At 39.8% G+C, this 12,753-nt stretch overlaps 1 protein-coding gene across 1 annotated transcript in view; it reads left to right on the forward strand.

The window, feature by feature from the left end:
* The window catches only part of LOC140242552 (ubiquitin carboxyl-terminal hydrolase 16-like), a 38,879-nt gene that overhangs the window by 22,115 nt on the left and 4,011 nt on the right, over positions 1–12,753 (forward strand). The window contains exons 6-15 of the mRNA XM_072322296.1: positions 1,000–1,109; positions 2,722–2,769; positions 3,462–3,608; positions 4,667–4,800; positions 6,586–6,673; positions 7,237–7,324; positions 7,830–7,918; positions 8,733–8,789; positions 9,944–10,132; positions 10,413–11,607. Coding sequence (XP_072178397.1) covers positions 1,000–1,109; positions 2,722–2,769; positions 3,462–3,608; positions 4,667–4,800; positions 6,586–6,673; positions 7,237–7,324; positions 7,830–7,918; positions 8,733–8,789; positions 9,944–10,132; positions 10,413–11,607 — 2,145 coding nt within the window. The remainder of the gene's footprint in view (positions 1–999; positions 1,110–2,721; positions 2,770–3,461; positions 3,609–4,666; positions 4,801–6,585; positions 6,674–7,236; positions 7,325–7,829; positions 7,919–8,732; positions 8,790–9,943; positions 10,133–10,412; positions 11,608–12,753) is intronic.

A 12,753-nucleotide genomic window follows, 5' to 3' on the forward strand; every position in this document is an offset into this window, starting at 1 on the left:
AATCCAATTTCCCAATTCACCTCAACAATTCAATTACAGATTGAAATATGAAACCACTCTTTTATGTCTGCTGTATAATCTCATTCTTTTTTGTTTTGTTTTGTTTTGTTTTGCAACATGTAGAAAGTTTTGGGAAGATTGCCATCAGTTTGGAAATATTTCATAATGTGATTCATTGTAGAAGATCACATCCCTCTTTTCTGAGGTTTTTCAGTCTATGCAAAACCTTTTCCATGTAAGCTTGTTATACAGCACAATCTAGTTTAATGATATAAATGCTCATCAGAGAGAAAGAAAGGGATCCATTGCTCTCTTCCTACAAGTACTTGTATGTACAAATTGTGTATTGTATATTGCATGTTGCAGTTGCTGTCCTATGAAAGGCCCAATGTGTGATATGAATGTTGAATATATGTGAACTAAACATTGTTGTATGTGAAATTAGGGTTTTCTGTTCATGTTTTGTACTGTATGAGCAAGATCCTTCTTCATGTAGAGCGCTGCCCTTTTGAATCCCCCCTTCAGTATAATCTAGGGTTGTTTTTTGCTCTGATCTGTTGTGACCTACAACATGTGAATTATTGGAAATCCAGTAATAATACATAAAGTTTTGATGCAAGTTGTCTCTTTTATCAATAAGCACAGGTTTATATATTACATAATTCACTTCTGCATGGTAGTCACATTGATGCATGGGAAAATGTACAATGTCATGTATGTCCTAGAAAAAAACAAACAAAACAAACACACACACCTTTGAAGACACTGAGGACTGTAAACATTTGTAGAAGCAATATGTGCTGATAAGCTGCCCGTGTTGGCCCTAGATAGAAGATGTGAGAGTGAGTTCATATTGATGATTACTTTTTTATTACACTTTTGAAAATGTTTTGTTTTGGTGGGACATTTTGTTTTTTCCGCTGGCAACATCCTCCCATCCTATTTAACATTTGCTGTTTTTGTTTTGTTTCTGTGTTTTTAATTTTGTCTGGCCTGAAGGCAAGAAGAAGAGTAAGGACTTAGACAGCGATGAGAGCCATGTGCGGACTTCTGCCTCCCCCATCAGGTCCCCCCTCCTCAGCCGAGATGGACCCCTGCCAAAGGTCAAGGTATGGACGTAATACCTTCCAAATGTCAATGTATGGCCTTATCCCACTTTGAATGAGGTCATGGTGTGGACATAATACCTGCCAAAGGTCAAGGTGTGGTGGTAATACCTGTTTGCATGTCGTGATGATTGTGATCAATGTTTTTCCAGGGAGGTGTAAGAAAAGGAGAGACAACTCTTCGTTAATTCATGCAAACACATGTTTGGGTTCAGAGCGTCACAATGGGATGTCTAGCATTCCACTATACGCTTTGAAGTCATGCTCTGCACCGCTCTAGTTGCAAGGCGAAGTTCGAAGACGAAGAACGCATTTCACCTTTCGTTGAATTACAAGCTTTATTTCCCCGTAAAATTTTTAATGAAATACTCGAATTGATTAAGAGTAGTTTAGGAAAGAATTCAATATTATAAACATGTATTTCTAGTTTCTTTGTAATGCCCAAATCGAAGTGAAATGAAAATTATTCCCTCTTAAAAACCTAATATTTTTCTATAATGCGCACATTTCCACATGTTAGTTTTCTATCCTTTAATGTGGGATATTTTGATCTTTCAAATAAAGTATTCCGCTAAAGCGTGCTCCAGCGTGCTTTTAAAATATTTGCTGTTAAAATTGTCAGTTTTACACTGCATTTTGATTCGCTGCTCCAATTCAAGGTACACAAATTCATTGTTGCCATCACGTTGAAAGAGAGAGAGCGAAATGCAGTAGGGGCAAGTATTTCTAGATGTGAGAGCGCTAGTCCCGATTATTGATGCTCTCTTTTGTCAAAGCACCTGATTTCCACCTGTAGTTAAGCGCATAACTTCTCGGCGGTGCTGCGCATCCTTCAAAGGAGAGCAGAAGTTGTCTCTCCTTTTCATACACCTCCCTGGTTTTTCTTATACCAGTGCCCTGGCCACATGAACAAACCCATGCTCATAGGGCACTCACTTTACTTGCCTCCCTCAGTAGCGTTCCAGCTCAGTCTGCCTTATGCACTGCACAAACACATCATCCAACCACAATGACATATTAAGAGAAGTTCCATTCTGACATTGTGTGGCTTTGTATATGAAAACAGGAAAGTCATATGAATAAATAGTCAAAATTTGGGGAAAGTTGCATTCATTTGTTTGTTCATTTATTTGTTCATTCTTTCGTTCATTCGTGTGGCAGGATGTGCCTTGTCGATACTGTTTGCTGACTATTGCCAGTCACCTGCTGGAGAGTCAATAGTCAAAATTAAGTTTGTTGGGGAAAATGGTTTGAGTGATCTCCTATTACCACTGAAGAGCACAGATGACAATTGTCTAACTTGAAGAAGTACATTTGTAGAAAAGAAATAAATTGATAGGAAAAAGGGTCATTTTGCAGTTATTTTGATTTGTGTTTTCTTCAGTGCCTACTCTCAAGAGAAATGCACAAACTTATCATTTCAGAGTTTGAAATCTTGACTGTGTTCCAATCTTCCCGTGGTGGTAGAACAGTGGAAAATGTGCAGGTCATTTTTATTTTCTAGGCTTGTGAACTTTTTTGTCCTACTTGTTGACTTGATTACAACTAGATCCATGCATGACTGCAGTAAACGATGCACCTTGATTTCTCTTCTGTATTTTTTTTTTTCCTGCAGGGGTTGAACAATTTAGGAAACACCTGTTTCTTCAATGCAGTTATGCAGGCAAGTGCAACTCTATTTCAGTTCAGAGCTTACAATCTAAAGTCCAAGTTGAGTGTTTAGAAACTACTGGAAATGTTATTTTATGGGTTCATGTGTGGTTTAGACAGAGCCATACCGAGAACAACATTATGGAAATCCTTTTATAGTGACATTAGCCAAGTTGTTTATTAAAAGTGAACAAAGATATGTAAAAAATGAGTACCCTGTATATGACTTCATTTCATATGTTGAATTATTTTGATGTATTAAACAGACTGAAATTCCTCTCACTTGTTAGTGGGTATGTCTAGATGTGATGCTTCATGTTCAAACCTAATGAGATTCTGTGTTAATATGAATAATAAAGGTGATATCCCATTCAGAGTGCATTTTGTCTTTTGGTGCTTTAAATTATGGTAACAAAACAAAAGATTACACTTCTAAGCAATACTGTGAAAAGTTCAGAATTGAATGAGATGTTTAGATCAGTTCTTACACCGTGGACTTTATAGTTGTGATATTTTTGCTATTGTCAAGTTGCTATGATATACTCATGACACCATACGAGTGTCATGCAATAGAAGAAATTGAGGGTTAATTCTGACAAATTTTATAGTCTAGTGACATTTGACCTCAGCAGACCGGGAGTTCCTATAGGTCCTAAAAATGCGCCTTCTATGACAAAAGATTTGGCTTATTCCTGCCGACTGTAGAACTTGACCCAAACCCACGTGCTGCGGTCTTTGCTGCATGAGAAGTGGTCGTGTGGGAAACAGGTGGACGTTCCCTTGGATACCCATCTCTCTGTCGCCACCAATCAGAACGGATGTGGCTGGAAGGACGTTGACAAGGAGGCCCTCGTGAGTTTTGGTTTCATTGTCGAGCTTGAGAGTTGGTTTCCTGCATTGTTCACTGGGATATGAAAGTGATGCTTACAGTCTTTAAAGGGAATGACCAGGCAGACACTGGTTTCTAATTGGGTTTTGCGTGTTGGAATTTGGAGAGCTTAGATTTGCCTTTGAGCTGCAGGATGATGGCTGCAGTTTTACTGAAGAAAGTCAGGACTCTGTAATTGATTGCACTTCAAAAACATCTCCAGTAATAGCATTAATTAAGATATCAAGTATTATTAGAAAAGGTTTCAGATTTTTTGAAACCTTGGGTGAGAAGGGTAAGTCCTACTTATTAATTACTACTATGATTTTACATACTGGAGTGCATTCTCGCTGTCACTGTCTCAAACTATATAATTTGAATAATGAGATAGTTACACCTCAATCAGAATCAGCTCACATCACAACACAGAAGATTGTACTTTAAGGGATCAAACTTGAAGTTTTCACAAGTTTTTTTACCAACAGAATTCCTGACATTTTTAAATCATAGATCATATGAAAAGGAAACTTCTCAGCAGTATTAAAGCTCCTATGCATTTAACCCATTGAGGACGAGTCCCGAATATGCTCGGGCAAGTGTCTATGGAAAATGCGTGTTGTAGCAAAATTAACTCGTCCTCAGCGGGTTAATATGTCTTGATATGTTGATGTTGAAGTTGATTGTAATATCACTTGGTGTTCATAAAGCACTGTGATTTACTCCAGACAACTTTGCACTGATACGGCTTGTCTCCATGTCCTTTTTGTAGCTCTCATGTATTTTGATTCCTAGATCTCACAACACTTTGAGGTATAGAAAATGTGAGTGCTTATTTTGATTTAGAGGAAGAGTTACTTCCCCATGCAATATAAAAAAACAAACAAATGTGAAAGATTTTTGTGCAGACATTTTTCAACTCCAGGAGAGGAAAGACAGTCCGTACTAGTGTCACAGTATCGGAAATGTGTGGGAATGAGCCCTTGAAGTGGATTATCAACCATTTTTAACAATGATTGTGTGATGTCATGTCTAATCAAATCAGACGCCGATCACCATCACAGTGACTGCTCTCCATCCGCTGACAAGCGCCCTCATCGAGTTTCTAGATGAGATGCATAAACCGACCAAGTCACTCACCCTCAACCCCAGGGCCCTCTTCAACCAAGTGTGCAACAAGTGAGTGAAAAACTGCCCCCCCCTACACACACACACACACACACACACACACACACACACACACACACACACAGACTCTTAACCCTAAAGGGGCCGGGCTTTTTTGGCTATGCTCAGACCGGGGGGGGGGGGGGATGGATTCGATTTTTTGAAACAATCAATTTCTAATTTTAATTAATTAATTATGCAAATTAAGCTCAAGGTGATATTTTAGCCTTATTAAAAGCATTGAGAGTCTAATTTTCGATCTGTAAATCTGTTTTAGCATATTCAACAATTGTACATCACAAAAACTTCCAAAACTCATTTCAATTCTTATGTATTTTATTGTTTTCAGAATTTCTTATGTATTTCCTTGTTTTTCAACTTTTGTTTTTTTGTTTGTTTTTCATTGGAAATTGTCACTGACCACTTTTCTACCATAATTAGCACAAAATTAATCAATGAAAATGATTAATTGTAAAAATAATCAGGTTTTTATGACTTTCATGACAGAGCACTGTTTTCCATAGGAAATGTACACAAAATCACAAAATTTTGCCCGTTTTGGGGCGACATTCCGTTACAAAAATGGGCGTGGCTTCGCAAAAGTATGCGCGGACGTTGCAAATTTGGTCTCAAAAGTTGCGCGAGACTTGAACGAAGAAAGTCAAGAAGCCTCGCGATGAGGCCTTCTCGCGTTACAGAATTATAGCGCGAAACGTCGAGGGGGGGGCGGATTCCCCCCCCCCCCCCCCCGGCCCTTTTAGGGTTAAAAGTGTGCTTCAAATTTATTGTAATGCATTGTATTGCCTACCTGACATTTAGTCGTTGAGTTAACCCATTAGCAATTGAAATGCCCAAAACTGCGCGTCTTATTACTCCCTAAAAATGCCAGGAACTGCCTGTCCGTTTTTTCTTTTTTTCCTTTATAATTTCTTTTGTTTTAATATGGAATATATAATCATGTAATTTGAAAGAGGTCAAAGGTCAGCAAAAGTATGTGTATGTCTGCATTAGTTTTATGTCACACCTTTCTCTTGGTAAAATCTTAATAAGCTCCCATATAAACATAACTTAGATAACCCCCCCCCAAAAAAAAAAAAGAAAAAAAAAAAGAAAAAAAAGAAAAAGAAAAAAAAAGAATGCAGCGATCTACTTTACATCATTTAGAAGGTTATCGAAATGAGAGCAATATCGTTCAACCTTCCAGCGAACCATAAGCCATTATGTACAGAATGTTCAGTTGCTGAAGGGTTAAATACCTGCAGAGCCATTGTGGATATAAAGTTATTTCCATTGAAATTAACGTGTCAAAGATTTTGAGAATAATTCATATGGATGTCCCATTATTCAAGGGGACTGCATGGACATACAATGAAAAGTGTCCATGTTATATTTAGGAGTTGGCATGATCTGTAGTTTAATAGATAACATTCCATTATACTTTAATATGCTAATGCCTTCTGGTACTGAAATGCATCTATGAAGTTGATCAGTGCATATAAAACATGTGATCCCTTGTATCCCACTTATGCATAGGTAGAAATGTCTAAAAAAAGAGACTATGTAGCATGATTTATCTTGATTTGCTGAGTTCAGATTGTTTGTTACTGGGCAAATATTTCAAAATATTTCAAAGAGCACATCATGTGAGGTTTAACCCAGAATGGCAGCAAAGGTTCAGTAGGTATATCTCAAATGTCCCTGATGTGCTCACATGATTTCTGGCCTCGTTTCTGCAAAGGTTGAAAGGTCATATTTAAAATCTTCACTGCAAGGTCATGTGTGTTTCTGACCCGACAGGGCGGCAAGGTTCAAAGGTTACCAGCAGCAGGACAGCCATGAACTTCTCCGTTACCTCCTGGATGGCATGAAGGCTGAAGAGATCAAGGTAAGACAGGTCTGGTCTGTTAATCACTTGAGAGGAAGAGAGGCATAATTCCCATACACCTTGAACAGAGTTAACACCCCTATGCTTCTGAAGTGGTATATTATGAAGTGTAAAAATTCAGGGCTGTTATGAACGTCACAACATCAGGGAGCTTCCTATCACTGCGATATTTCAAAGTAGCGGAGCACATCTTGTGAGTTTTAACCCTCAATGGTATCAGACGTTCAGTGGGTCTGGTTCAGTGTGTATATCTCAAATATCATGTATGTGCTCGCTATTGTGATTGTCTGTGGTATGTTCACTTAACATGGTATTTTTATGTCAATAGAAGAATTTTGTAAATTAGGTTAAGTAGTTCTTGATGATGTAAAATGAAAGCTGAGGCCTTGTTATGTCTAACTTCAAGTTTGTAATAACATCTTGGTGAAACATTTAAAAGCTGTGGAACAGCTTTCCTGTTAATCTCTCATGTGTAAAAAGACAATCTTAACTGTGTGTTCAATGACATTAAACGAGTGAATTATTGTAGGAGTTAATACTAAATTGTATGTATTTCTTTGCAGAGGATGCAAGCTGGTTTGCAGGTGACCTTTGATATCAAGAAAGCCAAGATCAAGAACATGGACGAGGCAACCAAGAAGAGGATTAAAGGTGATTAATAAACTGTACAGTGGTCAAAATGGCACTTGTACGCAATTGCCTGAATGCATGGAATATGCTTCCAGGATGATTGTAGATGAATCATGCTAATTAATAAGCTTTCTGTGCAGTCTTCATGTCACAAGATTGTAAAAAACAAAACAAAAACAAAACAAAACAAAACAACAAAACAAACAAAACAGAACAAACAAACAAAACTTGATTTGTCTGACTTACGTGTCGGTGGTTTATGCATCTTGTAACAGTGTATACCATCCTTTCTTAAAGATCACATGTCTGCAGGATTTTTAGAATGCTGGTGGAGGGGGAAGGGAAGAATTTTTCTATCAGTTGCTGTATGACTCTCATTATTTTTCTTTGTGCTTGTGTCGTCTTTCGTCTTTTGGGGAAAGGGCAGGTGAACAAGATTGTTAGAATTCAGGGAGATAAACTTTAAGTGTGCTTGTTTGTATATCATGTGTGTATCTCTCTGTAATCTTGACACCCTTCTTTGCAGAGTACGGCAACCACAGCAAGCACACCTTTGTGGACACGGTCTTTGGCGGTCATCTTATCAGCTCTGTCAAGTGCAACGAGTGCCAAAATGTAAGAAGCAAACGGCAAAATCATGTTGGAGGGGGGGGGGGGGGGAAAGAGGGGTAACCACCCTTTGGGATGCCATTCCATTTTTAGCTCACCCGAGTTTAGGGTTCAGGTGAGCTATTGTGATCATGTAGCATCCAGCATCTGTCGTACATTGTGCGAAAACTTTTTACATTTTCAGCTTCTCCTTGAAAACCCCATAACGGATTTGCACCAAACTTGACAGGTAGCATTCCTAGGGTGATATTATCTCGATTAGTTTGATTTGGCACCAAGCCCCCCCCCCCAAATTATTGAATCTTCTCTAGATCAGAAGTGATAGTTCTTGTGAAGCGCTGTGAGTTAGTACGAAGATAAATTGGTTCAAATGGGTACCATGTCCCACTTTTTGTTTTATTGTAATGACTTGTTATGTGAAGGGCTGTTTACCACTGGTGAATTGTCATTTTCAGTATCAGGGCAATTACACCCTGAGGGTAAATACCCCCTGGCTAAATACTGGTTAGTGATAAGGTTAGAGTAAAGATTAGGGTTAAGGTTAGGTTTAGGGTTAGGATTAGGTTCATAATTGGGGTTAGGGTCAAGGCAAGGGTCCGGGGTAATTGCCCGGGGCGTAATTACCCTAGACCCGTCATTTTCATAAACACTTGCCTGAGAAATTTTTTTCAGATTAAACACATCACATTTTCTAGTGTCAAGAGAGAAATATTTATCCATTTATCTAATTGTATGTGTTTTGATTATGTATTTGTGTTTTATTTCAACAAAAACAAACTGCATATTCTCATACATTTACATATTCCCCCCCCCCCCTCAGATCTCAGAAATTTTGGAACCATTCCTGGACCTTTCCCTGCCCATACTTGAAGCCAAGGTATGTGAGGTCTTTGATATTTCTGTCTTGCTGTTTTTGCATAGTGTGTGTGTGTGTGTCTGTGTCTGTGTGTTTCCCTATGTCATCGTCATTTCCTTTTACAAAAAAAAAAGTTATGTTCACTATGTCTTGCGCTTATTTGCGCTTAGAAACATTGTATTAAGTGCATTACAAATGTAATGTATTATTATTAATGTATTATGTCTTTATTCATTGTTACAGCTTACAGTAGACAGTAAACCATATACTTGACGTCATAATCCCAGATAAGTAGAGCATGGTGGATAAAACTTTTTAAGTCTGTGGGACGGATTTAGCTATTGATACAGCATTGGTTTCTTTGTTTTGTTTTGTTTTTCAAATAATTTTTCAAAAGTCGGGGATGTGCCATGCATTTGTATTTGATTTGAGGCTGACAAAGTGGTGAAAACCAATATTTCAGTATTTATAATCTATGGATGAGATTAGGCCACTCTGCAGTAGTAATTATAAGGTCTTTATTCAACTGTTAGTGGTACTGTTCGATTTCTTTTAACCCATTGAGGATGAGTCCGGAGTATGCTTGGGCAGGTGTCTATGGAAATGAGTGTTGTAGCAAAATCATTCCATCCTCAACAGGTAAAGAAGGGCAGAGAGAGAGTCAGAGGTAGAAGAAGAAAGTTTGGATGGCAGAATGCATGCTGAGCAATTCACCCTCGTTACATGAAAATTATTGATGTATTCAACAAACTTTTGTACTGACATTTACTTTTCATTTTGTGGGTTTCTGGTAATTTTATGCTGACTTTGAAATCTCACCAGACTGGAATGATAACGTATTCATCACAGATATTTCAGATTATCTGTCTTTGAAACATATTTGTTGACTTCTGTTTTGACATCTGTTGGAATTGCTACAAAGTTTGTAGCCACTGCCCAAGAAGATAAATAGTTGCAATTTTTCATTGTGCCAAATCCTGAAATGCTCCAGGCGCACTCGAAGATGAAAGGATGAAGATAACGTAAAAGAATGGGGAAAGTTTAGATGTCATGAAACAAATAAGTTTCAACTCATTCTTAAATGACCCCACCAATTACCTAGGACTGAGAATTTATGAATAAGTCCCTGGATTAAGAATTTATGAATGTGTGTGTTGTCTGTTCGATGTGTAAAGGGAAGCAAACGAAACCTGTCTACCAGCAAGAGTGTGGACAAGCCGGGTACCCAGGTGACAGAGCAGCAGCCTGCCAGCGAGGGCGACAAACTCGTCAATGTGGCGGCCGCTGCCCAGGAGACTGAGACGCGGACACTCAGCAAACACCAGCAGCAGAAACAAAAGGAAAAGGCGAGGAAAGAAGCCAGGGTGAGTTTGATTTGTTACTCTAAATGCTATCTTATTCTCATACAGATATTTTTGCGAAAGAGGAGGCCATAGACATTTTCACGAGATGACATGTAGGCTATCGTATGTGCAGTGTGAGGAATGCTAAGTAATAAGATCCGTAAGTTTATCACTGATCTATTGTGTACGTGTAGATGCGTATTCCTTTGGTAATATTTGTGACAGAAGTAAATAAGTCTGTCTATAATCACCAAGTATTAAACTTCATGTATCATCTCTTGATCTGTTCAAACTGATTCAGAGGAAAACCAGAAGAAGCCGAACAGCCTCTCAATCGGAGGATGCTGACCCAGCCCTGGATAAGAAGGACTCACCGGTCCAGTCGGAGAACGAGGAGGAACCCAGGGAGGAAGGCGTGGGCTACCGGGATCCAAACGATGCCGACAGCGAGGCGTCTGTGCTGGACCGGCTTAGTAACGCTGGCAGCAGCCGACGATGCAGCGAGCAGGCCGCTCACAGCATCCACAACAGTCTGCCGGAGGTGACGTCCGACAGGGAGAAGGAAGAAGCCAGCTGTGTGGGTCATGTGACCACCAGGCCAATGGATGATGACGATCAGTCGGACACGAAGGACAAACTGAATGGGGCAGATAGGCTCTCCTTGAGTAGTAGAGCCAGCACGAGTAGCAACTCCTCCAGTAGACTCAGCCCCTTGCCCTCGCAGCATTCATCAAAGGCGTCGGGGGCTGAGTTGTCGGGGGCAACGGATGAGGAGAGGAGTAGGAGTAAAGGCGGCCCAAAGGGGGATGCGGATGGGGTGGAGGTGAGGAACGTCTGCGTGAAAGTGGAGCAACTGAGTTTGAATGAGAATGGGAAGGAAGGGCCAAAGGTTAATGGTGTGATAGAAGAGCATCTAGGGAAGGGGGTGAGTGGTCGCAAGGGGAGTGCTGATAGTGATGGGTGCAAGGAGGCGGTGGCGCAAGAGAATGGGGTGGAAACCGAGGAAGACAAGGATGAGAAATTGCACGGTGGAAACGAGAAGAACTCTGACGGGCCACCGACGGGGATTGCTCCTCTTGCCAAAATCCACGAGTTAGGTGAAAGCCTGGTCGACTGCAATCACGTCGACTCGAATCACGTCGACTCGAAGAAAGACAAAAGCACGAGCGTCACGCCCGCGAAACTGAACAACTCGACCTCTGTGTCATCAAAAACTAGCAGCTCAAAAACCGGCAGTCAGGGAAAAACAAAACCTCACCCAATATCAACTGCAGCTGCATCGAGACTCAACGCCTCAACCCACAGCACCACGAGTCCCCCCGTCTCCCCAATCTCTCCCACAAGTCGGACTCGCGTCGCCTCAACCCTCGCCCCCCGCTACCAATCCAAGAACCAAGAATGCTCGGTGATGTCATGTCTGAATCAGTTCACGGCGCCGGAACTCCTCACTGGCACTAATAAGTTTGGCTGTGAGACCTGCTCCAAGATGCACAAAGGTGAGTCCAAAAGATGCCTTCTGTTGCTTTGGCAACAAGAACATGATTTTAATTCTTCCCCCCCCCCCCCTTTAGCTGTTGCCTTGCACTGATTGATTCATTTTAATTTCTATTTTCTTTTTATACCTTCCTATCGATGATGTAATGTCCCATCCAGGGAAATTATATCCAAACAACATTGTCATGACAGTACAGGAATATGAAACCCAAATGTATTACGTAGATTGAGTGAATGCAGAAACCTGTAGAATACATCAGTGAAGTTTTAGGAAAATGACACAATCTATTATAAAAAAAAAAAGTGTGGTACAGCCATCACTGGATAAAGAGACTACAACAGTTTATGATGTCATAGTAGGGCAAAGATAAAATATTAAGAAAGTTAAAAGATAATCTTACAAAATGAATGAAAAGTGCACATTTGTCCCATATGTTACTGACATATGCTGAGGACAATTTTATTTCCCTGTTTTCTGAAAGAGGTTTAATGAGCCCAGTGCTCTTTCATTATGCTAGAAAACTTGGAAGATATTGATTTTGAAATTTCATATACTTACACTGTATATCTTATGAGTCAGTCAAATGCAAGTCAGTGATTGGATGAGCATGATCATGTGATAGTGGACCATTTTGTTATATTCTCCCGTCGGCAGAATGTACTGGGATGTTCGCCAACAAGAGAACATTTTGATGTACCAGGGGTGCATAAAATGACTAAGAAAAGCAGTTAAAACGCTTTGGATTAAGCATTCTGTATGTTCCCTCTGTAGCCAGTCAATATTTGAATATTTGTGTGACAGTGAGCTTTATTCTTTGAATCTGAATGTTGTGATGGTACAGATAGAAGTTAAGATTGTGCTCCCTTAACCATAATAATATAATAATACATTTTATTTTAATAGGGAATTATGGTTATTATTATCAGGGCCATCCACACGGTGAACGTCCCATTAGGACTGCACTTTACCTAGTCCTTTTTTTTCATATTACTATCCACATGGCAATTCCAACATTGCATCACACCAATTCACAACACTGTGTCAGGAAGACTACTCGTCTTTTCCTTTTTCCCATCTCTTCTCTCCATAGTCCTTTTCAGTACCTCCCACAAGGTGTACCGCAAACCTCTCCGTGTGATAATAAATG

This window comes from Diadema setosum, chromosome 19 (assembly GCF_964275005.1).
Source record: "Diadema setosum chromosome 19, eeDiaSeto1, whole genome shotgun sequence".
NCBI lineage: Eukaryota > Metazoa > Echinodermata > Echinoidea > Diadematoida > Diadematidae > Diadema > Diadema setosum.